The sequence below is a fragment of the Caretta caretta genome, chromosome 7 (assembly GCF_965140235.1).
Source record: "Caretta caretta isolate rCarCar2 chromosome 7, rCarCar1.hap1, whole genome shotgun sequence".
NCBI lineage: Eukaryota > Metazoa > Chordata > Testudines > Cheloniidae > Caretta > Caretta caretta.
Genome location: NC_134212.1, coordinates 104204434 through 104230099, shown reverse-complemented (window position 1 = coordinate 104230099; position 25666 = coordinate 104204434). Strand labels below are relative to the sequence as shown.

The window sequence follows — 25666 nt, the reverse complement described above, 5'->3', positions numbered from 1 at the left end:
CTGCACAGGGAGGCCGGGCTCTTCTGCGGAGTTCACCTGCTGTCAAGCTCCTGGGCTTCACACAAAGACGCAGAGCCGGTATTTTCCCTGCCGTGTCCCGCAGACCGTGCCCTCGCCCCCACCCTGCCATGTTTCCATGCTCCGAGACCCTGTGCACCAGGAGCCCCGGCCACCCCATCTCCACGTCCCTCGGCCACCCCCGCGCCCCCGGCTCTGGGCCCCGCCGCGGCCCCAGGCCGCGCTCACACAGGCGGCGGCGGCTGCAGCGCACGGCTCCCCGGCCCGCTCTCAGCCACAGCCCCCAGGCTGGGCAGCGGCCGGGCCCCTCCCGCCGCTCACCTGCGTGCGGGGGACCGGCAGGGGCCGCCCCGGTCCTTTGCCCGCTCCTCCTCCGCGCTGCGGCCTTCCGGCTCCGGGGCGCCTGCGCGCGGCGGCGGCGGCGGGACGGCGGCATGGCTACCCGGGCCAAGCGGAGGGCGCCGGGGCCGCCCGAGCGGCGGGAGCCGGACGGGGAAGAGCAGGACTCGGACTCGGAGCAGGGGGATTCGGCCTCCGAGGAGGAAGAGATCAACAAGGTGACTGGAGAGAGGGCCGGAGGCCCCGGTCCAGCTAGAGCCGCGTGGGCAGCGGGGCCCGCTCTGCCTTCCCCTCCCGCTGGTCCCGGAGCCCTTCTCCCCTTCTGTCCCCTTGCCAGGGCCCCTGCCGCCCCCTCCTGCGGGTGGCCGCCCTCCCTCTTGCTGCACCTCTCTTCCCCCTTGCCCCCGCTTCTTACAGCACCGGGGCTACGCCTTTCTTCTCCCGGTCCCCTTCGTAATGTCAGCCCCTTATTCCCAGTTACACTCTTCACCAGCCTGTGCCTCAGTTTCCTGGGCTGTAAACATGGGGGGGGGGTGTGCTACATTTAAGTCCCCTGGAAGTGCGTTGAGATCTGCAGGTGAAAGTACTACATGGCAGCTAGGAGGTATTATTATGCTATCCCTGTGTGTTCCTCTTATATTGTCTCACCCTTCCTTTCTCCAGTCTATCTTTCTACATGTTCATCTCCTCCCCGTTTTTGTTTCCCAAAGACTAACTTTTGATTTATTATCTCTGCCCTTCCTGGAAAAACAAAACAAAACAAAAGCACTCCTAGACTCAGAATTAAATGCAGTTTTCAGGCAACATACAGTATTTTTAGGCTAATATTTTTGTTGGAGCAAAGCAAAGTTAATTGAGCAAAACTAGAAAATCAAGAAAGGCCAGCTAACAGGCTCAAGTGCTTATGCCGAGAGAGGGTGATGTCAGTGTTGATACTAATAATGTACTAGTATTTTCTCTATATTTGATGTACTGATTTTTACAGAATTAAAATAACACTAATCGTGAAAGCTTAAATGCAAAGTTAAAGTTAAAAAATTGAACAGTTCAAAGTTAGGAAATGTAAGCCATCTCATCATAATATTAAGATTATAGTATCAACATTTGTCTGCCCTTGTGGCATATACTGGGTCTTATTGCACCCAATTCAAGAAAACACCTGTTTTCTGTGGCCCCAAACCTGCAATGTAGAACAAGCTGTAGTCTCAAGGAGGCCTCCTTTAGGACCTCTATATTAAAGTATACATTTAACAGCCTAAATAGCAATGCACAATGCAATGTGTGTATAATGAGTTGGTTACTGCTAGAGCCTTAACTTCTGTATATTTTTACTTTTTAATGTTTATATTGCCAAACCTGCAATCAGTTCCACATGGGCAAACACCTACATATATATGGAGCCCCTTAAAACCATGTAGGAATAAGGGTCTGCCTAGGTGGATTCAAATTGTAGGACCATTGATGACAACTTGTTGAGAAAAGAATTTCTTCAGTCCTGGAAGAAACAGGGAAGAGAGAAAACCACACAGGATACCAGAAAATTTATTATTTCTGCAGTGATTGCAGTGTGTACCTCCAGAGCTGTGTGAAGTTGACAGTGTGCTCACTGAACACCATAGTGAAAATACACTTCTTGTCTTCAGTAGGGAAAAAAGGTGTTTTTAACTAAAGCTAATTAACTCAAAGTAAAATCCTAGAAGACAAAGCAGCTTGTAGTTTTCATGTGAGTTAGTAGGTCAGGTTACAGAGAAGACTCCCCTGAAGTCTTCAGCTAGACCTGCTAAAGTAATGCCAACAGACCCTGGTCGTCAGTGGGTGAGATCGAACCTGGGATCTCAGGAACTAAATACATGAGCTAAAAGCCATATTGCTGTCAGCTCAGGCTGTAGAGCAGACTAATTAATTTCTCTCTAAGTGGTCTCGGTGCCACTAGATGGGACAGAACACCACACCCAGAAGGTGTGTGGGTTACATACTTCCCCTAGCTGAAGAAGCACATCCCAAGCTTTAAAGACTTCCCAGTTGAAATCCTGGACGAGCCCCCACTTGTAACGCTGACAGACCCTGGTCGTCAGCAGGCAGGATTGAACCTGGGACTTCTGGAGCTAAATACATGAAACTCTACTGCATGAGCTAAAAGCCAAATCGCTGTTAGCTAAGGCTGTAGAGCAGACTCATTATCTCTCTCTAAGGCCTGGTCTACGCTGGGAGAGGGGAGGTTCGATCCAAGTTACGCAACTTCAGCTACGTGAATAACATAGCTGAAGTTGATGTACTCAGATCTCCTTACCACAGTGTCTTCACTGCAGTAAGTCGACTGCTAACGCTCCCACATTGACTCCACCTGTGCCTCTCGCTCCGGTGGAGTACCAGAGTCGACAGGAGAGTGCTCAGCGGTAGATTTATCGCATTTTCACTAGATGCAATAAATCGACCCCTGCTGGATCAATTGCTCCGCAGGGAAGCGTAGACATGCCCTAAGTGGTCTTGGTGCCACTAGATGGGACAAAACACCACACTTAGAAGGTGTGTGGGTGACACTAATGCATGTGAAAACTACGAACTGCCTTGACTTCTGGGATTTTACTTCCAGTTAAGAACACACCCGTTTTCCTGGTGAAGACACAGCCTAACGCCCTGTTTTGGTTGGGGGGGGAGAAGTATGTTTCAATCGTGGCAGAGTGGATAAAAATAATTATTTTTTTAAAAAAAACGGATTTTTTTAATTTAAATAGGTTTTTTGCTCAAAAAGCATTTTATCAAAAAAAATCAAATCTAAAGATAGTTTTAATTAAGATACATTATAGCTCAAAGATATCTCATCATGGAATAGGGTTTATAAATTCTAATTCTATAGTATGAGACAATATATTCATGTAATGTTTAAGAAAAGTTTTATAAATGAGTTCCAATAGTTCATGGATTAGGGATCCAATTTTATGGAGTTCCAGGGGCTTCTGTATAGATTATTTAGGTTAATCTTTCTATCTACCCAATAGGGCTCAGTTTAGAAGATACCATCAGAAATGCTTAGTTTTGCAGTTCTCAAACTGTGGATTTGTTTTTCGAGAAATAACATGCTTGTTAACAGCAAAAATATTTTAAAATAAATAAATATATAGAGGTGAGAAATAACAGATCTCAACCCTATTGTCCCTCTGCAAATTTGTGTACACAGAGTCAATCCCTTACCTCTCTCTAAAAGTGCAAAGTTTCCAAAAGCTCAATGAATAGAAAATTGTTGGGGGTGGACTAGATCTGGACAAGGAGAAGTCTGGAGATAAATGTGAGAAGGGAGGGATAGGCAGTAGAAACAGAAGTGAAACTGTTTGAGCAACATATTCCAGAAGCTTTGAGGTCTTTGAGTGTAGCCTTCATTGATTTGAGATCTACTATACTGTTCTCTCACTAGAAGGGAAAACCTATAATGGCAGCAGGCTGTAAAAGAGACCCAGTTTGAGAATAAGAACCGTTCAAGAAATATATGTTTGATGATGATGTTTTAAGGAAAGTCACACCAGTGAACTGGTGGAAGTCACTTAAGCACTTGGATTCAGAGACTGCTGAAGTGATAATCCTGAAAAAGCAGGAAAGCTTGTTTTTCTTTTCCAAATTATGAACAAACAGGAAAATGAAGGTGAAGATGACTGAGTTAGCTGCAGAAGCCAATATTTTAAGTTTCTCAGATTGACCTGGCTGACATAGTCAATTTAGTTTTTTTTTTTAAATATTTCATTAACTATTTGAGTTTAAAACAATTTAAAAAAACCAAACAAACCTGATTTTAAAAAACTTGAATGTTTAACTAAATTTAAAAAATCATATGCTTCTTTTTTTAAAAATATTATGTTTGCTGCTGAAGAAAAAAATCCAGAATACATAACGTTGTTGTTTTAGTTAAATAAAACAATGTAAATGTCTGTCTGGTGATGTTCTCCTCCTAATACATCATAACAAGAAAATCCTTCAAATATTAATGATTAACCTGTTGAATTGGAGATAGTTCACCTCCCAATGACTTCATAAATATCTGCTTCAATTACCTTTGGTAAATGAGAGACCCAATCATTCATTTTCTGATATAGCTATAAAACTAATCTCAAAAGTTTTCAAAATAAATCACTTCAAAATGTATAGTATGTACCTTCTAAAAATGAAATCTATATCTATCTCTGAGTTGTGAAGAATATGTATTAAAGGTTATAATAACCTACAAGAATGCACTTTTATGTAGAAATCCATCATTAAATCGAATCTTCCTGACTAGTGATTTAAATCAAATCCACCCTGAATCATGGTAACACTGAGTTAGCTTTACATGATGGTATAGACCTCTTGGGTATATCTACACTGCCAAAAAAAAAGAAAAGAAATCCCTGCGGCAGCAAGTCTCAGAGACCAGGTCTACAGACTTGTGCTTGTGGGGCCTTCACTAAGTATTAAAAATAGCAGTGTAGATGTTCCCACTTGTGCTCTGAGACCCACTCCTCTCTCCGGGTTTCAAAATCTGACCTCCAGCCCAAGCAGGAATGTCTACACTGTTATTTTTAACACCATAGTACAAGACAGAGTCTGTAAACCTGGGCTCTCAGGCTCACTGAGGTCTTTTTTTTTTCTTTTCTTTTCTGTGTAGACATACTCTTAATCCTCATTAAGATTCAGGCTAATGTATTCAAAATTATGTCATACACAGCCTGGTGGTTGTGAAATCTGAGGGGAGCCTAGTAATATAAATGTTTTAATCTTGTTTTTAAATACCAGTGAGGAATTTTTTTTTTTTAACTGGTAGGTGGACTTCCATAGAGTTGGCAAAATAAACATTAAAGCATTTTGCTAGTGGGTGGGCACTAACAGTAGTCTTTGTTTTATTTTATAAGCTGAATTAAGTATAAAAAAGAGCAAAAGTGGAGGAAAAATAGACTTTGAACTTGTCATTTAAAAAAATTAGACTCCTATCTGATCCATACAGGTGAACTCCTAAAGCTACATGGAGCCCAGCTCTGTATGGCTGTAGTAGTGCACCTGTGTGGACCAGATTGCAGGATCAAGGCTTTAAGGTGGTGCTGGCAACACAAACATGGAAAATAGTTTGTCTCAAAATGTTAACTTGACAAAGTCTCTCTGAATTTTACAAAAGAGATGTAAAAATGCTTCAAAAATGGCTGATATCAATGAGTGATAGAAATAAAACTTTAGATTAAGCTGGTTGACTTTTTTTCTCTACTTCATGTCATACAGTTTTGCTTTAACTTTGTTTTAAGATATATTCCGCTTGCCAACCATATGTGTGATACTTGCTGTCTTCTGCTTATTCACAGGAAGTGAATGTTGAATTTGTAGCACATTCGATATCAGATAATGACTACGATGGGATAAAGAAATTACTGCAACAGGTAGACTCAGAATATTCTTTCTTGCTCCTATCCGGATTTCTTCCATTAAGAAATAGCTTCTACAGCCTTAAACTGTCATCAGTCACCATTACTAGTATTGATTTAATGTTTTACTATGCCTCAGTAGATGACGACATGAATAATTACAGCTACAACATGCACTTGACTAAATGCAGTGGTTCCAACCTGTGACCCCAATGCACACCCAGATAGACCATAGTCCCTTCTTTCTCATTATTCTCAATCGTCAAGCAGTGGTGGTTCCTGAGATTTGTATCCCAGTGCATTGGGTTTCTAGAGGTTTTTTGACCAACTGCAACTTTAAAAAGTACCTATCTGCAGCCTGTTTGGCTGCTTCATGCCTCTCTTGATCAGTGGTTTCTCTTTTTTCAAATTCAGTGTCAAACAAAGTTGCAGACTCTGCCACAATTGGAAAATACAGAAGAGGACAAACCAAATGCAAAGTACTTTGGAGACATTAGTGTAGTTGGTGCTGCAGGCAGCTACGGGAGATTAGGTTTATTAGTGCTTGAAGTCCTACACCCAGGGTCAGGAAATAAACGATAAATGTACTGAATGGGAGTGGGGGTTAAGAGCATGGTACAAGAATCTAAATAGATTATTTTAAAGAGAATATATTTTGATCTTGTCTTCTTAATGCTGTCCTAACATTTTCATGTAACTGAGCACTATAGCTGCCTCAGAAAATATGTGGGAGCAGGCTGGGAGGAGGTTCACAGGAGGATCCAAGTTTTAACAAGTAGTTCACAACAGGAAAATTTTAGACTGTTTTCACAGTACTTGTTCTTTTGAATTTTTTGTAGCTGTTTCTAAAAGCTCCAGTTGACACTGCTGAGTTAACTGACATATTAATACAACAGAATCACATTGGGAGTGTTATCAAGGTAAGGGCTTCCATTCTTCCTAATACAGCACAGTATAATTTTAAATTGGAATGGAATAATTGAGGTCCCCTTCGTAATATACATGTAACTAAGAGTTCTAGAGCTCAGGCTGTTGCAACATAAAGCACTTGGATGTCACTTGTATTTTCATGTTCTAATCCCCTCTTTAGAGCAGTGGTTCTCAACCTGCGGCCCAGGTCCCAGCCCTGCGCATGGCAGGGTCTGGCCAGGGCCCAGGGCTCTGCTTTTGGCCGTGCGCTGTGGAGGGGTCTCTGGGCAGGGAGCACTGGGCATAGGAGTCCGGGGTGGGGGTGGGGGAGAGGGGGTTAGCAGGGTCAGCACTGTGGTTTTCAACCTGTGGCCCACAATTATAAATAGGTTGAGAACCACTGCTTTCAGAGGGCAAAGTGGAGTTTTTGGGTCACCTCAGCTCTTGATATAGTAAGTTAAATCTTATTTCCTTTATCGAGTCTGAGCTGAAGTCAAACTGTTGCAGACTATCTATGTTCCTGTGTCTCTGTGAGTAACTGACTAGAAGAGTTGTGGTGGTGGTATAGCACTTACAGTAGCGAACATTATTTATCATATCCTATTACAAATCCCTCTTTTCTCTTCTTTATAACGTTGTTAAAAATTCTCCTTTGGAGGCTGAAATTTTCCATTCTTCATTTCAAACAAATGAGGAGGTTTTTTGTTTTGGGGTTATTTTTTGGCGGGGAGAGGTTAGGATATTGAGGGATATTCTGGAGTAGCTTAGAAATAGTGTTAAGTAAGTGGGGTAGAAGAGAGAGCTTTAATTTAAAAAATTTTTGTCGTCTCCCCCCCCCACACCGAATTTAAAATTGGCTAAATCTCCGAACCCAACAAATTTCTGTCTTGAGTTTCTGTTTGGAAGAAAATGATTATAAGCAAGTGAAAAATGGTTTCTGTGCACATTCATTGGACATCTCCTAAGAACTTAGCATAGCTTAATGAAAACCCATCCCCTAATCCACTTGTGAGATGATGTAACGGGCAGAGAGAATTGCGTATTCTTTCTTCCTATCCAGACTAGAGGGTTGGGTATGGATAAATGCTTCTGTTTGGACTACTTGGGTTAGGGAGAATGTAAATGGCTCACTGAAACACATTAACAATTTCCAAAATAAAATAAATTGCCCTAAAATGCCCTGCCCCCTGCAAAAACACTTTGATTTTTATGGTCTGCATTCTGCTATGTTCTTCTAAATCTAAATAATATACTTTTTAAAACATTTCTATTTCTAGTGCAGACCGGGGTTACTACTACTTTTATCTTTGACCCTGCCTTGCAAAGCTGTCTCATGTCAGGCAAATGGTAACATGAAAACTTGCCCCTCCCCAACCCATAAAACTCCAAGTGTGAACTGTGGTATCTCCTTAGACCATTACAATACATGGTTATGTCATACCAACATATTTTTAGTCCTGTGGTTCCTTCCTCCAAGAAACTGCTAGCTGTCTATTAGATTTTGTTTCTTAATGATTTAAATCTAGAGCCTTGTAATTTGTAGTTGGTTAATCTGTCCACCCCATAATTCACACCCCCCCAAGTCTCTCTCCAGTGCTCAGGAGAGTTTTAATAGTAGATAACTGTCAGATGGTCTCATTTCAAAGACTTCATTACTTTTACAAAATATGTCCCAGAACATTTATTATTATTACTATTTATTATTGTGAAGTATTATGAATAAAACTAAATTACTCTGGTCAGATAAATAAAGTACCTAGATTATGCATGTTCTTGCTTTCTTAAAATTTGTTTTTACACAACAATTCCATTGCAAGTAGCTGAATATGGAAGTCTCCCAGTTATTGGTGTGAATTAGTGAGGTTCTTCTTGGAAGTAAGTAAAAATTGGAGGTTGTAACATATTCTTATAAAGGTTTAACAGAATAAATTATTTAGTCAACCTACAATTTTTCACCCTTTTAATGTTCTTGTCTCTTAAGCAGTTCCATAGACTTGCAGAATGGCTTTTAGATGTGCGTAAAACATCCTGGACATTGAATAATGGCTATGGGTTTTTTTTTGTTTGTTTGTTTTTTAAAAAGCAGCTTGGTATTAGTTGTCCTTTTTAACTTTTGTTAAATAGCAAGGCGAAGTTCAAGAAGAAAGTGGTGATGATGATGATGAAGAAGATGAAGTCTTTGGCTTCATAAGCCTCTTAAACTTAACTGAAAGGAAGGTCAGTAATACAGGTTAACTTCTGGATGGTAATTTCTAGAAATTAAAACACTCTATTCATCCTGTCTTGCTGAAAATTACATTGTAGACATTAAGGCAAGTGCCAGATGGTTGTCCCTCTTTTTTTCCCTGTCACAGTCTACTCAAATGCCTTTTATACTACGAATAATGTAATTGTTCTGACGTGTTCTGCTTCTATAAGGTTACACTGTAAAGTATCTGAACATTGTGTGGCCAAGCAGTTAGGTTGCATTTTTATGGTAATAATGGACAGGCACTGCAGTAGCATAGCTAGTGGGGGAGCGGGGCAGTGGCCGCTCCCCCACCGAGCAGAAGTGGCACCTTTTAAATTCTTTGGCGCCTTTTAAATTTTTACTCACCCGGCGGCGCTCCGGGTCTTGGGCGGCGGGTCAGGCGGCTCTCCAGGTCTTCAGCAGCACTTTGGCATCAGGTCCTTCACTCGCTCCGGTCTTCGGTAGCATTGCAGTGCGGGGGGGTGGGGGGGTCCTTCAGTGCGAGTGAAGGACCCGACGCCGAAGGGCTGCTGAAGAACCGGAGCACGGCCTGACCCGCCACCTAAGACCCAGAGCGCGCCGGGTGAGTACTAGCGGGTGGCGCCTTTTTTTAATGTCCGCTCCCCTTGGTTTCTCCACTTGGCTACGCCACTGAAGCACTGTATGTTTTAGACAGGCCACTAAGAATTTGTAAATAAAGCTCATATTTCTGTTAGACCTTACCATTGTGCAGGTCATGTCACAATGCAGTACAGTCTTCTAAAAATGTATTTAATGCATTTGTAAGGCAACTAGAAAGGCATTCATGTCACCTGTACCATAAAATAAAAGTTACCATGTCAAATATACAGACAACCTGAACTAGATCTGGTACAATGACTTACCCATGATTCTCTGGCAAACTTCACCACCAGTCAAAAGGGATAAAATATGTGCAGAGAATAGGGATGAAGAGAGGCCAGTAAATACAAAATCCTGTGTTTAATATTTCCAGCTATATTCCCTTCATTATTCTATAAACTCATCTTGGGTTTTGGATTAATCTAATTTCGTGATTTATATCACTAGTTTGTTTTAGTGCTTTGAATTAAATTTTTTTGCTAACTTGATACTTTTGCGTATAGAATTTATTAAAATATTTAGGTGAAAATGGTAATGAAAGCCACGGTGTACGTGCTTATGGGGCCCCCATTAGCATGGTATCTGAGTGCCCCATGGTCTTTAGTGTGGCTGCTATGTTAGGTAGGGAACTGTTATTCCCATTTTACAGATGGAGAACTGGGTGTTTGCCTACATTACCCGCTGGATCGACGGGCAGCGATCAATCCAGCGGGGGTTGATTTATCGCGTCTACTGTAGACATGATAAATTGACCTCTGAGCGCTCTCCCGTCAACTCCGGTACTCCACTGGAGCGAGAGGCAAAGGCGGAGTCAACGGGGGAGCGTCAGCAGTCGACTCACCACAGTAAGACACTGCAGTGAGTAGATCTAAGTACATCGACTTCAGCTATGTTATTCATGTAGTTGAAGTTGCGTAACTTAGATCGATTTCCCCCACAGTGTAGACCAGACATTAGAGACTAAATGACTTGCCCAAAGTCACACATGAAGTCTGTGATGGAATAGGAAATTCAGTCCAGGTCACTCAACTGCCAGGCTAGTGCCCTAGCAACTGGGCCATCTGTCATCTCATGTTTCATGTTTCTCAGTTGCTGGGGTTGTACCCTGTTTTTGTGGTTATTATGAAGAGTGGAGTTGTAACTCATAGCTGCATTATCATCATTTAGGAACCTCAGCCTGCCATCATCTTGAGGATTGGTGAATATAACTATCAAACAAATACTACAATACTTTAGAGACCATTGCAGGAAATTGCCCACAGGCCTGTTGAATACTCTCTTGAAGTTCACTTTCAGGTTTTCTTATGTAAATAATCATTCTGGAATGTAAAGAAAATGTACCCTTTGATTCCTAGGGTACTCAATGTGCTGAACAAATAAAAGAGCTGATTCTAAGCCTGTGTGAGAAGAACTGTGAACAGAGTATGGTTGAACAGCTGGATAAGCTCCTAAATGACACCACCAAGCCTGTGGGCTTCCTACTAAACGAAAGATTCATTAACGTACCACCACAGATCGCTCTGCCCATGCACCAGCAGCTTCAGTAAGAAAGTCATTCTAAACATGATTTTGAACAGTAACTTTTTCCCTTCAGATGTCTTCAGAAACCTTATTTAAATGGAAATGTGTTGAAGGAGAGGGAATGAAACCACAGATTTAAGTAAGAAATAGATTAAAAGAAAAAATACAATTGTTTTATATAAGGTCCTTGAATTGACTTTTAATTTCTTTATTTGATATAACTTCCTTATGCATTAAAATTCCTAATCATTGTCTCTTGGAGAAATAGGAAGTCACTTTAAAATTATGCCACATACTACTAGAACAGGATAAGTGCATGACTTGTAGTTGATCTTTGTTTTGAAAATTGAGCAAGCTTATTAAAAATTAAACAACTTACAGCATTTTAATAATGGCTGTCTGAGGTATTCTTGCTTATTGTGCTTAACTCAGGCTTTGGGATGGAAATCTTGGCTTCAGCAGATTTGTAAGTGCATGATCTCTGGATGAGCCATTGAAATATTTTTTAAATCAGTGTCTGAAATGAGTGTAGAGGGTTAGGCACTACTTTGTCTCCCAACCGGGTTCAGTGTTAAGGCCCTGTCAGGGATATCAAGATAGATGATTTGGAAAGACATGAGCAAAGAAAGAGTAAGCAGAGATGTCAAGGAAGGGAATGTAAATTTGCTTGTGGCTTTGACTGAAATGTAGGGTGTAGAAAGATGAGAGAGAGGACAGGAAATCCTTTCAGGTTTCGTGTGTGTGGGGTTTGTTTTTTTTTAAACAACTTTCTGGTAATCTGGTAGTATTTTAATGGGAAAATGGACACCCTTTGCTCTTCTGTTTTTTTCCTCTCTTCCTATTACAGGTCACATCACTTGCTGGCCCTTCTAATTTGTCCACTTCCAAATGCCAAATTAGGTTTTCTTTGAAGCATTGCCTTCTAGTCCTATTAAACACTATCTAATCTCCCACAGGGATGGGTTTTCTCTCATTGAGGTTTGCCTTTCCATTCCTATTTGTCTCATCTCCTCCTCTTATTACTCAGGAGAGAATTTTTTTTTTTTTGTTCTAGGACACTTTGGAGTTTCAGTGCTTTTCCCCCTTTCCCTTTGGAGTTTCTCATTCCTTATTAATAACCCCTTTAAAGTCTGCAGGAATTAATTTCTACTGCTCCTCTGGCTTGGAGTTATCATGATCTGGAGCAAACACTTCAGCAGAGGCACTGGAGCTTGTGGGAAAAGATTGTAAGAAGTGTTTGAAGAAAGTGTGTTTTTTTGTCTTCTGGCCTTTGGACTTTCTTTTTCTTATGCCTTTTGAGAGAGGATGATTATCCCCACGATGGGGGTTCTGGTCTCTCTACTCTTCATTGTGTCTCTCTTTTTGGCGGGATTTATCTCAGGAGATTGGTAGGTCTTTAACCCCTGTGTTCTTTATTTTCCACTATGTGACAGGGGAGGAAGAGTTAGGAGTATGTCCTTGAATGAGCCAAGATCTATCTTGGGAAGAAAAGGAGATGTAAAAGATGCCTAGCCAGATAACTCTCTTGCCCACTTCAGAACCTGAGGGGAGCTTTGAGCTTTTTCTCCTGAGATGGATTGGTGGGTTTGTGGGGATATTATTGGACTTACCCCTGATTGGTGGGAGTGGCCCAACATATTGAGTCCCAAGTGCTTAAGAGGACTTTGTCGGGCTGCCTCTGAAGGATTTAAGACGTGTGTTGGGATGGATGGGGATGCACCACCAGACTATCCAGACACTGAGCCCCTTCCCTTGGCAGAATTAAGTGTCCTTGATCTGGGAGTATAGAGTTCCTATCTCTGGATCCTGAGAAGGTCTCCTCACAGAAGAAACTCTCCTGGCCTTCTGCTTGGTCTACTCTGCTCTGAATTGGGAGGGGGAAACCGAAAGTAAGAGATCAGCTGGTTAGTCTCTTAATCCGATGTATCAAATTGGGAGAGAATTGAGGATTCCAAAAGTTTACACTGGTTTAGACCCCACTTTATTTTCACCCTATAGTTTTAATTTTTAGCTATAGAATTAATTTTTAACACCAAATGTGGGATCCAAGTATTTTGAGTAGAATAGAATGGTGATTATGCTAGGGATACATGTAGTTAAGAGCCAGGAAACATGAGCTTTATGTCAGTGAGAATGTAAAAGGGGAGAGCCTCACAATGAAGGTGCAGTATCTACTTTGTTTTTTCCTTATTACTCTGTAACAAACTGAGAAATACAAATTCTCAGTCATCACTGTTCCATTACTGGTTTAGTGGCTCAATTGCAGCTAATTGTGCATTAGTGGAGATCGTTCTTGCAAACATCAAGCATTCAGAAATTATAAGTTTGGCTTAAAAATCATGGGGCTTTTAACAATAGATTTGGGGTTCTTTTTGTTTGCCTTCTAGTATTTGAGCATTTATAGTTCATATTTTCTAGCTTTTATCTGCAAACATAAAGGCTAGACACATACCTTTTTTTAAATGAAGGATGAGATGCTCAGACATGGCTTCATGAGCTGGGTCTTTAGGTAATGTTGAGTGACTTTCAGTAAAATAATGAGATTTATAAGAAGATGAAGGTTTGCAGGACTTGAAAATTAGCAGTGGTCAGAGCCTCTTCCTCTCCCCACCTTCGCTAAGACTAGTCAGAAATAGTCAGTTTCCTGAATAGTAGATGGAACCACACATTTATTCTTCCATCAGTGGAAAAGGAATTTACACAGGTGAATCCATGCCCTACTGAAGAGGGAATAATCAATAGACTATTAACACATCCAGAATTAAGCAGGTAGGATTAATAAATCCTAGCTCTAGGTTAGGAGGGGTCTTTGAAGCTACGGAGGCTGAATATGCTGGGGTGCACTGACATAGAGTGCTATTGCCCACCCTGGGGACTAGGGAGCACAGTGTGACTTTACAGGTTCAGGAGCTAGGGGAACTATGAGCACGCTTGTAAAGGAAGGGGCCTTTCATTTGTTTGGATTGAAAGAAGCAGGGAATTTGTTTGACTTGGATCCAGGCCTCATTTAATCTTAATCTGCCATTGCTGTTAGGGAGCTTTCATCTGCTCTTTTATGTAGTAATATCGATCTCTAAGAAATGAATACTTTGGGATAGGATAAAACCTAAACTGTCTCTGCTTTTTTGTTTGATAAACTTTTAAATGGCTTGTCAGAGGAGGGGCTGGGGGAGATTTGAGGTTTATTTCCAGTGGAACGTGACACACACAATCAGAATTCGGGTCTTGGGCTTTTTTACTGGATGGGGCTTGCAGCACTGCAGTGGCAACACACTCAACTGAAGAGAGGGATGAGAGCATCCAGTCTTCTTTGCCAGACAGAAGTTTGTCATTTTTAAGGGCTTCTGGAAAGGGGCAATAAATAAATAAAACCCAGGGTAAAAGAAATGAGCTAGTTTTTGGCTGGGGAGGAAACCGGTCCTATGAATGGTAGTTAATGGTGAGTGTTTAATTAGGTTCTAAGCATTTACAACCCCAAGAACATAGTGTGTCCTTAGTGAGGGTTCCATAACAGGAGAAGTGTATTATGAGGAGTAGGGAATTGGTTTTGTTGGTGGTGATTTGAAGAGTAACTGACTGCAGAGAACTCTTCAAAGAAAATTACTGCCATAAATGCATATACAAAGTCAATATTGCTATTTGAGTGACAACTATGAAGACTGGGCAAAGCATCAGTATGTTATTGCATTATGAGATTTGTGTGCATTTGATGGGGCGTTAAAATATTCTTTATGTAAATAATATTTGTCTTTAGGAAAGAATTGGCTGAAACTCAAAGAACAAATAAGCCATGTGGAAAGTGCTACTACTACCTTCTCATCAGCAAGACCTTTACAGAGACAGCAAAGCGCAGCTCTAAGAAGAGAGGAGAGAGCAGACAGCAGAAAGAGGAATTAATGTTTGCAAATGCAGAGGAAGAATTCTTTTATGAGGTAACAGACTTCTGATACCGTTAAATCCAATTGTTTGATTCTTTTTTTTAGAGCAGGGAAATGAAGGTTCTGACTCTACTTTTTTTTCATAATAACAATGGCCTTTCTTACTGAGCAACTTTAGAAATCTGACTTGCAGTGATTATGAAAAGGTGGTAAAATGATCTTTTTATTTAAATCCAGCTGTTTTTTGTGTAATTACTATTGAAAAATGCACAAACAAACAATTTTTGCTATTGTAGAATATTTATACTCACTCACTCTTGACGAAAGTAAACAATGTTTTGCCTTGGGGGAACTCCTGAGAGCTGCACTACTACAGATGCAGAGTATAAAACGGCACTTGGCTTTTTTGTGGTAGTTTCTTGATATTATTTACAGCAAGTCTCAGTGGCATGCTGATGAAAGCACGGGCATGTGCCTAGCCTCTGTTTTCAGTAGCCCTCCCACCATTGCTACCACCATTGGAGCTGCACCAGTGGCCGTGCAATCATAGAGTCCTAGACTTTAAGGCCAGAAGGGACCATTATGATCGTCTAGTCCGACCTTCTGCACAACGCAGGCCACGGAATCTCACCCAGCCACTCCTGCGACAAACCCCTAACTTGTGCCTGAGCTATAGAAATCCTCAAATCATAGTTTAAAGACGGGTGGGAGACTTCCCAAAAATGCCTGATGTAGACTTACCTTCAGTATCTTGGTCACAAAGAATTAACTGGTTATCTTGAGGGTAATGCTGAAGGGATTTAACAAAGGATTTGGAACTAAGTGAGACATCTGGTTGAGGGTCTGTGAATGAAATTTCCAAGTTTTTGAAAAGAGTGGACCGAAGAGAGCAGAAGCACAGAGTTTAACCGTATGAATTGGCCCTTCAAGGTTTTTAATCCTAGGGGTAGAAAAAACCCTCTTAGTTCAGAGGCAGTTGTACCCTCTCTCTAGTCTTCTTTTTGAATCTGCATAAAAAGTTATAACTATTTGGCAGAACATGATTCAAAGAATCAGAGCAATTGCATCTTTCAGGCTTCTAGGAAAAAATAAATCTGTGGTGTTATGAAGGACCAAATCAAATTGCTGCATGCATGATTCATATAAAACATAAATATTTTCCCCTCTGAATCCCCAAAAAATAAATCACCTTCTCACAAACGGGCATCAAATTTATGCTCTGAGAATTCTTCCCAAGAAACTTGGCAGATTTAAAGCTCTGAATCTGTGCTGCTTTTGGTGTTGTACTCTTCCCCGAACTGTCCATTATTTTTTGTTCTTTTTATTTAAAAGGACTGTTCAGAACAAATCTTCTGAAGAGCCAAATGTACGGATGTCATTATCCCATTGTTTTGTATGTTCTATCTGGGACAAGTACATTAATAAAAAGCACTAAAATAGTGAACTGGAACTATTACTTATAATTTCCTGAGGGAACCCTGCCACTCAGTTCTGCTGGTCCCAAGCCATATAGAAGGGGGAGGATGCAGAAAATTAAATTTAAAATATAATTTGAAATGCATGGAATTTTTCAGCGTTCTTTACTTTTTTCAGAGCTTTAAAAACATTATTCCACAGCACTGCTGCTATGTCAAGAGCTCCCTGTTCTTCCTCTCTGATGGCAGTGCACACAGGGTAAAATGTTGGCATGTGACACCTCTCCCTAGTGCAGTCTATGAAATGGCTATCATTCTAATAGTGGTCATTTAAGAAGAGGAAAACTTTAAATTCAAAGTCTGGGTACATTCATTATGAGCCTACAAGAAATACTGCTGTGGGATGTAAAAGTAACAAGGAGCTAAGGGTTTTTCTTTTTATGTTTTTGTAGCAGGGGCTCCAGCACCTGAATTTGAACTCTGTGCACAACAAATGACCAAAAACCAGCATGTAGTAAAGGGACTTTCAATTCCAAGTTGGGGTCACCATGGGTCTTGTGTTCTAAAAGGGCTTTTTGTACACTCAAATGTTCTGTCATTTTAAATTGCATTTTTTCAAGACTTAGTAATTGTGTTTGTTCCAAATTATAATTGTTTTGAACGTCTCAATCATAGAATATCAGGGTTGGAAGGGACCTCAGGAGGTCATCTAGTCCAACCCCCTGCTCAAAGCAGGACCAATCCCCAATTTTTGCCCCAGATCCCTAAATGGTCCCCTCAAGGATTAAACTCACAACCCTGGGTTTAACAGGCCAATGCTCAAACCACTGAGCTATCCGTCCCCTCAGTCAGGACACACTATTTGCTTGTAAACTAGTCTTTCTGGCATTTGTTATACAAGTGTCATTTTAAGTAAGATCAAGAAAGTTACATTAACTTAGATGCATTTAATAATGTATATGCACAAAATAAATAGTCTGAGTATGTATCCTTCCCTGATCACACATAATGTTAGGTTTCAGATTGCTACAAACTACTGTTAAGTATAATGAGCGGCTGAGAATTTAATAAGTATGGAGGAGCCAACCCCCAGTCATCAACTCACTGTGCTACATTGTGGTCCTTAAAATGTAACTGAGGGAGTGGAAGAAAAGCTATACCCAGACTTAGAATCAATTAAACGTTTAGGCCCCCATTCTTCACTGTGTTCATTCTTGAACATCATCTCTGGATTAGTTATATGGCTCTCCCACAGTGGAAATTTACATTCTTGAGACATGTGTGCTACATAGGAAATCTGTAGGAAGCCATGGGAAATTAGATTGTTTTTCCCCTAAGTGGTTTAGGATAGTACTTCTCTAATTTGTGTGAGCTCTGGGGAAGAAAAATTAAGGCTGCATTTTCTGTAAAAGCACACTACTCTGTGATATATATTACATACAAATTGAATCAATAAATAGAAATAGAAACATTATGAAAACCTAATTACAGTATTTGGAAAAAGTGTCCTCTATAAATAACTTGCACTTCCAGGATTTCTCAGGGCTCTATGAAGATTCTGTCCATGTAAGGTGTATGTAAGGTTTTTATTTAGTGCCTCTCACCTTGGTATCTAGGTATTTTAACATAAAGATTCCTAATGCCACTGTGGCCTGGTCTACACGGGGGGGGGGGGGAATCGATCTAAGATACGCAACTTCCGCTACGAGAATAGCGTAGCTGAAGTTGATGTATCTTAGATCGACTTAGAATCACTTACTTCGCGTCCTCGCGGTGCGGGATTGACGGCCGCCGTTCCCCCGTTGACTCCGCTTCCGCCTCTCGCCCTGGTGGAGTTCCGGAGTTGACGGCAGAGCGATCGGGGATCGACTTATTGCGTCTACACTAGATGCGATAAATCGATCCCCGATAGATCGATCACTACCTGCCGATCCTGCGGGTAGTGTACGTGGCCTTAGAGAAAGGGAATTACTACATCTTTTTTTAAACCTGGGTATATTGGGTCACAAAGATGTTAACCTTTGAACCTGTAAGGCTGCGAATGAAATGATTCTTTAGCAGTGATTGGAGAAGAGTATACTTTGCTACAGTCCCTCCACACACTAGGCCCCCACCCCACCCAGCACCGCCCCCCCCCCCCCCGGGATCAAGCTGACATCCTTGCACTGTTGGCCCTGCATCCCCATACAGAGCCTCTCCGGGATGCATGCCAGCTCCCCTTGCCCTGCTTCAGCTCTTGTTAGGAGTCAACTTCTTCCCCCCATGCCTAGGGTCTGCTGCTTTCTGGCTTTAGGGAGCTAGGGGTTCACTAGCAAGCAGTGGGTAGTATTCTTGGCAGGAGACTGAACGTGTCCTTCCCATCACGGGCCAGAAATCCCCACTCCCTGCCACAGTATCTCCTAAGAGCCTGGCTATAATACCTGATTGTAACACCTGAGGAATTATCTGTGATTTTAAAAACTAAGTAATTTGTCCAAGGCCATCCATAACTAGTGACTGGTAGACCAAGGAGTCATTCTTCTTTGTTTCATGCTCTCATTTGTCCCCCTACATTAATGATAATGCACATTACTCAATGAATTCAGTTTGTTTTGAATTTATAATATGATATGCTAAGTGTTGGCTTGTGAAACAGGATACTGAAAACTAGTGATACTGAAAACTATTTTATAGTTTAAATAGTGATACTGAAACTATTTTAGTTTTTCATTGGATTTTTCATTGGGATTTTTTCTGTTTAACCTGCACTTCCACAAAACAAAATTTTCTCTTTTTACTTCAATTAAAATGATATGCATAGTAGCTTAAAACTGATTTTTGTAACATAATTCGTAGAATCATTGAAATGTAGGGCTGGAGGGACCTTGCGAGGTCAGCAAGTCTTTTCCCCTATGCTAGGCAGGACCAAGTAAACTTAGACCATCACTGACTAGTGTTTGTCCAACCTGTTCTTAAAAATCTCCAGTGATGGGGATTCCACAACCTCCCTGGTAGCATATCCCAGAGCATAACTACCCTTATAGTTAGAAAGGTTTTCCTCATATCTAAACTAAATCTCCCTTGTTGCAGATTAAGTCCATTACTTCTTGTCCTGTCTCCAGTGGACATGGAGAACAATTTATCAGTGTCCTTTTTATAACAGCCCTTAACATATTTGAAGATTTATCTGGTCTTCCCTCAGTTTTCTTTTCTCAGCTTTAAATATGCCCAGTTTTTTTAACCTTTTCCCTTAGGTCAGGTTTTCTAAACCTTCTATCATTTTTGTTGCTCTTCTCTGGACTCTCTCTAGTTTATCCACATGTTTCCTAAAGTGTGGTGTCCAGAATTAGACAGTACTCCAACTGAGGCCTCACCAGAGCTGAGAAGAGTGGGGCAGCTCCCTTCCAGGTCCTACATATGATATTCCTGTTAATACACCCCAGAATATTAGCCTTTTTCACAACTGCATCACATTGTTGACTTATATTCAATTTGTGATCTACTGTGTTCTTCAGATCCTTTTCAGCAGTACTATCACTTAGCCAGTTATTCCGTATTTTGTATTTGTGCATTTGATTTTTCTTTCCTAAGTGAAATACTTTGTGCTTATCTTAATTGTATTTCATCTTGTTGACTTCAGACCAATTCTGTAATTTGTTAAGCTTGGTTTGAATTCTAATCCTGTTCTCCAAAGTGCTTGCAACCCTTCCCAGCTTTGCGTCATCTACAAATTTTGTAAGGATACTCTTCCCTCCATTATCTAAGTCGTTAAAGAAAATATTAAATAGTACCAGACCCAGGAGTGACCCCTGTGGGACCCCATTAGATAAGTCCTCCCAGTTTGTCAGAGAACCATTAATAACTACTCTTTGAGTATGGTCTTTCAACCAGTTGTGCACTCACCATATAGTAGTTTCATCTAAACCACATTTTCCCAGTTTATTTATGAGAATGTCACGTGGGACTGTGTCAGAAGCCTTACTAAAATCAAGATTTATTTATTTCTATTGTAGAAAGCCCTTCTGAAGTTCAGCTATTCTGTGCAAGAGGAGTGTGACACGTGTTTGGGAGGCAGATGGTCCTTTGATGACGTACCAATGAAACCTTTGCGAACTGTTATGTTGATTCCATCTGAAAGGATGAATGCAATCATGGATAAACTGAAAGAATATCTCTCAGTCTAGACAGTTTTCTTGGATAATGTTTTTATAAAGCAACCATGCAAAACTATATGCCTTTTGAATAGCTTCCCAAAAGTTTTATTATGTCATCAGTTTTATGTTCCTCAGGTATCACCTTTGTATTCTGGTGAAACGTCTAGGTTGTACAACTAACAATGTCAATCATACTGTTACTATAAAATACTATATCCTAGTAGACTTTGGAGTCACCATTAAGAATGCAATAAAAAATTCCTACATCCCTAAGACTTCTAAAGAAGTTAATTTTTCTTCTCTTTCCTGTTAAATACCTGTATACTTCAAGTTGAAAAAACATTGAATGGATTAATTTTGGGACATATTGCACATACTGGTTCTGTTTGGTTGAAAGTAGTTGGATATAAAAGTCACTGAATAATTCATCTTTGTTCAGCAGGAGTTCGGGGATATTTTTCATATTCTTTGTCTTACTGTTTTATTCAGTGTTCCTCTTTCATTGTTGAAACAGGTAATAAATGATTGATTACTTCCTGCAGAATCTCCTTGCTTTCACTATGAGGCAGATTGCTAAAATATTATTGAGGTGCCAGTTTAAAAAAATATATTTTTTAAAAGGTGAAACTTTAAATGCTTTATATATAGACTTCATGGCTTGTGCAAAAAAGTGCTTGAAGCCAGTGATATGTGCAACTGCATATTTAACGCATCAACAGTTAGTATTAGGTTTAGTTCAAAAAGAAGAACTTCCACCAAAATGTAGCTGTATGTTTGTGCTCTGAGCAGACTTGCAAATTAACATGCTCAGCTTGCACTTGGCGTGATTGGGTTCAGTTCCCAGTGCTGCAAATCACATTAAATATTAATTACGGAGTTTTTCTGTATTTGAGTGCACAGCATGCTCAACAAAATACAGAGAAAGGGTGCATTCTGTAGAGCCCTGGGAAGAAGTCAGAGGGAAACTTTCCTGGTGAAATGTGTATGCCCAGTACAGAGCAGATGTCAGAACAGGCAGAGGTGTTTGTAGACGCAGGTAGTTGTATGAGATGATTCGGTTGCATAGGCATATTAAAAAAAGCATTTGCTGGAAGTGTCATTTTGGGGGGAAAAAACTGGTTAACTTTCTCAATTAAATTATTTTACTAGAGGAATCTTGCTGCTTTAGCTCCCCTTTGGTCTTAATGCTAAAATACATTTTCGGTTTTTAGAAATGCATGTTTAATCATTTTAGGAACATTCTTTTTTAAATGGATTGAGTACAATTACAATGACAGACTTGGAGATGTATTGAATGTACAGGAAGGTGCAGTGTGGCTTACAGAATGTACACTCTGATTTAGGGAATGTACAGTCTGATTTCCTGTATTATTTTTTTTAGTGAAAAACATAATAAAAGGTTGGTATACATACAATATACCGTACAGTGTTATGGAAAGACACAGCATAGACCAGTAAATATAAACAAAACAGAACTGGGCCCAGCAAAAGCTGAAAATTCCAAGCACTTTCACATATGTTCGTAAACAGATTATGAAATCTGTGTGAAAATAACTCTTCACCATGCCAGTATTGTCCCACTACGTGAACTTATGCACGCAGTTTGTCCTCTCCTTTCATGACCATCTTCACACTTTTTCACACCACCAAGAGGGGCACTGGTTATGCTTGGACCCCTCTCTCAAACAAAACCATAAGGAAAGCAGGCAGAAATATTTCTGATTAAATTTTCTTTTGTTGAAAAATGCTATTTTATCAAAACCAAAATGTTTTGGAAACTTCCGTTTTGACATCTTTTTAGTCAGGAAGGTTTCTGAAGTCCAGGATGGATTCTTGGGTCAGAACAAGAGAGCAGGAGTTGACTGTCTCTTGTAATCTGGTTGTTGGGATGTGGGAGATCCAGGTTCCGGTCTCTGCTCCTAATAAATGCAGATCAGGAACTTTGAACCTGCATCTCCAGACCAGTGACTTAACTACCAGGCTATAGAGTCTGGTTCTTCCTCCCCTGTGCATCAGAACAAAAACAAACTGAAACCTCATACGGTGAGATCCTTTCTCCTCCTCCTGAAAACCCATTTCTATCATAAATCCCTGAAAGAAACTACCCAAGTACTACTGGCTAGGTCAAGGGCCATTTTAAATTAACTTTTTTCCCCTTCTATAAATATCAGCTGACTGTTTTGTCTTTCATCCAACCCTTTGTTTATTGTTTGCCTTTTTAGATCATGAACTCAGAGTGGTAGGAGTTGGTTTACCAATACTGTATAGCTGAACAGGATCTAGTGCATACTAGGAAAGCTACTGTCATAGAAATAATTGTAGACCATTGTCCAGATCCTAACTTTCTTGCACTACTGTCAAAGTATTCTGCCTCATCTCTTCATGTGCATTGTATGTAGTTAATGCACAGCTTGAAGGGGTGCTTTTAATTCAGTTTATCAGCTTCATTCATTGTATCTGTCCTGCCTCAATGCAGGGGACTGAATTAGAGGAGCTACCAAGGTCCTTTCCAGTCCTATATTTCTATGATTCTATGAGCTTCTGTCAGATGTTGCCTTCACTTTCTGATTTGGCATGTCTGGGTTTGGAGAGCAAGGTGGGGAAGGTTCCTGAGCTGATAGGCCCAGTGGGGCAGGCTTAAAGGTAGAGTACCATCTACTTGATAGAACACTTCACTTCCCCTCCACATGCATGTGCTCTGCCATCCTTCAAGGATCCAGCTCAAGAGAGGTACAGGTCAGAGTCCCAGCAGTTGATTTGGTGATTGGGGAGTGGTATGGATGCAGATGGACATAGTTTGGAATTGGGGCTGGCTACCATGGATTAGGGACGGTTAAGAGGTAGTCTTGATAAGCAGAGTGAGTGAGGGAGTCATTTCTTGCTAGAAAGCAATGCTATGCTGACAGGAAGACCAGAGCGGTCAGAGAAGAACAAATGTTTTGAAGGGGGATATAAAAATAGCCCTACCAAATTCACGGCCATGGAAAAACACATCACGGACTGTGAAATCTGGTCTCCGTCCGTGAAATCTGGGGGTTTTTTTGGTGTGCTTTTACCCTATACTAAACAGATTTCATAGAGAGACCAGTGTTTCTCAAATTGGGGTTCCTGACCCAAAAGGGAGTTGCAGGGCGGGGGTCACAAGGTTATTTTAGGGGCGTTGAGTTATTGCCACACTTACTTCTGCGCTGCCTTCAGAGCTGGGCAGCTGGAGAGCAGCGCCTGCTGACTGAGGGCCCAGCTCTGCATGCAGTAGGGCAGAAATAAGGGTGGCAATACCATACTGTGCCATCCTTACTTCTGCGCTGCTGCTGGCAAGGCACCTGCCTTCAGAACTGAGCTCCCGGCCAGCAGCTGCCACACTCCAGCTGCCTAGCTCTGAAGGCAGTGCTGTTGCCAGCAGCAGCGCAGAAGTAAGGACAGCAGTACTTTCTTCCTGCAATAACCTTGTGACCACCCCCACTCCTTTTTGGGTCAGGATCCCTTCAATTACAACACTGAAATTTCAGATTTAAATAGCTGAAATCATGAAATTTACGATTCTTCACTGAAATGGACCATGAATTTGGTAGGGGCCCAGATATAAGCCACTCTCCGTCTTGTTTTTTCTGTAGCTAAACTGAGAATGATTCCTCTAGTTTACAATAGGAGGAATGTAAATCTAAAAATGTTCAACAAACTGCTGCTTTTGTGTTGTCTTTCTGTTGTAAATTTGGTTGGAATTAAGATTATTCTTTGGGTAATTTCACACAGACAACCCCAAAGAGAAAACAACCCTGTAACGAGAGGTGCTGAAGGGTAACACGTTTCTGGAAGCCTACACCACCTCTCAGCCTCTAACATGGATGTATGGACAGAGGTTCCCTTTCCTAGCGAGCCTTCAGGCTGTGGTAGATGAATACCAGAGGAGGAGGCTAGAGTATGTGGGAGTATTGGTCACATCATCTAAGGAATTAATGGCGTACAAATGTTTCCAGTACAGTGGGTAGAAAAATTTTAAAAATATACTAATTAATGACAGCTTTGTAACAAAAGTGAACTTGGCTGACACTATAAGAGAAATTTGTTGTATAAATCATAAGTATTTGAATAAATGGAAGAAAAGTGTACCAGTAATCCTTTGCAGGAATCAAGGGAATACCATTATCTGTTTTAATTTCGAGATCTCTAAGATCAATTTGTTTAACTTAAATACTGTGCTGTCTTTTATTCATATCTATTGAATTAAACTAAACCATATTTTTTCCTTACTTGTATAAAGTAACCAGATAAGAGAGCTTTCTTTATGCTTAACGTGTTTTCTTTTGATTCAAAGTCAGGTTCTGAAATGGTAAGTTCAATACATTTCACAATTTCTGCCAGTTCAGCTCTGATAACTTCTGCCCTCCTCAGTGCAGAACAGCTTAAGAAATAAACATGACACCATTTCTCAACATCGTAGTCTGAGGGAGAAGAAGTGACAGCATGTTGCACGGGTGGCCAAACTGTGGCTCACGAGCCACATGCGGCTTTTTTACCATTAAAGTGCGGCTTGCTGAGCCCCCCGCGCCTCCCCATTCTCCCCCCTACTAGACTGGGGGGGAGGGAAGCTCAGGAACTCTGCTTTGCAGCAGGGAAGTGGGGAGGTGGGTCTTGGGGCTTCAGTCCTGCGGGTGCACCTGCCAGTACTTAGGGCTTCAGCAGGAGTGGGGCTGAAGCCCTGAGCCCTGTCAGGTACCTCCCGTGGGGCTGGAGCCCCAGCTCCCAGCAGGTGTGCCCCAGCTCTCGAACTTCTGAAGATTGTGGTATGTGGCTCAGAGGTCCAGTAAGTTTAGCCACCCCTGGCATATTGCTTTGCTATGACGTACAATTCAGATTGGGGGTAGGAAGTACATTAATGTGATGTAGCAGAATAAGTAGATGATCCCTTTGGCACTTGCTCTTACCCACAGAGACATGGCTCCAGGATAAAATACTGTTCTATCTGTGCAAGAGCTTGAAAGAAGAGTGGGGATGAGCAGCTGTCTCTGACAGAACTGCCCAAATTTTGAGGCCAAGAGCCACGTGGAAAACTTATCCTCATTTAGCTTGCATCTAAAGTACATAGTGGGCCAACTCCTGAGTCTTTACTTAGTGTTTTATATATTTTTTTATTTTATAGAATTTTTCAGTTACATCTTCCAAAATGAAAGTTACTCAGAACAGAAAATCCAAATATCCAGATCTATTGTTCAAAAGATATCTA

General features: G+C 41.0%; 2 protein-coding genes across 3 annotated transcripts in view; one reads left to right on the top strand and one right to left on the bottom strand.

Moving 5' to 3' along the window:
* Window positions 1-468, bottom strand: part of UROS (uroporphyrinogen III synthase) — a 35974-nt gene extending 35506 nt beyond the window's left edge. The window contains exon 1 of one of the 2 annotated variants that reach the window (XM_048856721.2): window positions 340-468. The gene's annotated coding sequence lies outside the window, so the exon portion shown is untranslated. The remainder of the gene's footprint in view (window positions 1-339) is intronic. The other variant, XM_048856723.2, reaches the window with a different exon arrangement.
* BCCIP (BRCA2 and CDKN1A interacting protein) lies at window positions 442-20986 on the top strand. Its single transcript, XM_048856718.2, has 7 exons — window positions 442-575; window positions 5676-5750; window positions 6575-6655; window positions 8769-8861; window positions 10851-11038; window positions 14771-14948; window positions 20302-20986. The coding sequence occupies exons 1-7, from the start codon at window positions 453-455 to the stop codon at window positions 20470-20472; spliced, it is 909 nt and encodes a 302-aa protein (XP_048712675.1). The 5' UTR covers window positions 442-452; the 3' UTR covers window positions 20473-20986.
* Window positions 20987-25666: the final 4680 nt, after the last annotated feature.

Bases quoted from the DNA above. Each gene is read 5' to 3' on its own strand.
- BCCIP (XM_048856718.2), top strand. From the start codon at position 453: ATGGCTACCCGGGCCAAGCGGAGGGCGCCGGGGCCGCCCGAGCGGCGG. The intron at 576-5,675 runs GTGACTGGAGAG...GCTTATTCACAG, and splicing joins AGGAGGAAGAGATCAACAAG to GAAGTGAATGTTGAATTTGT. The intron at 6,656-8,768 runs GTAAGGGCTTCC...TTTGTTAAATAG, and splicing joins ACATTGGGAGTGTTATCAAG to CAAGGCGAAGTTCAAGAAGA.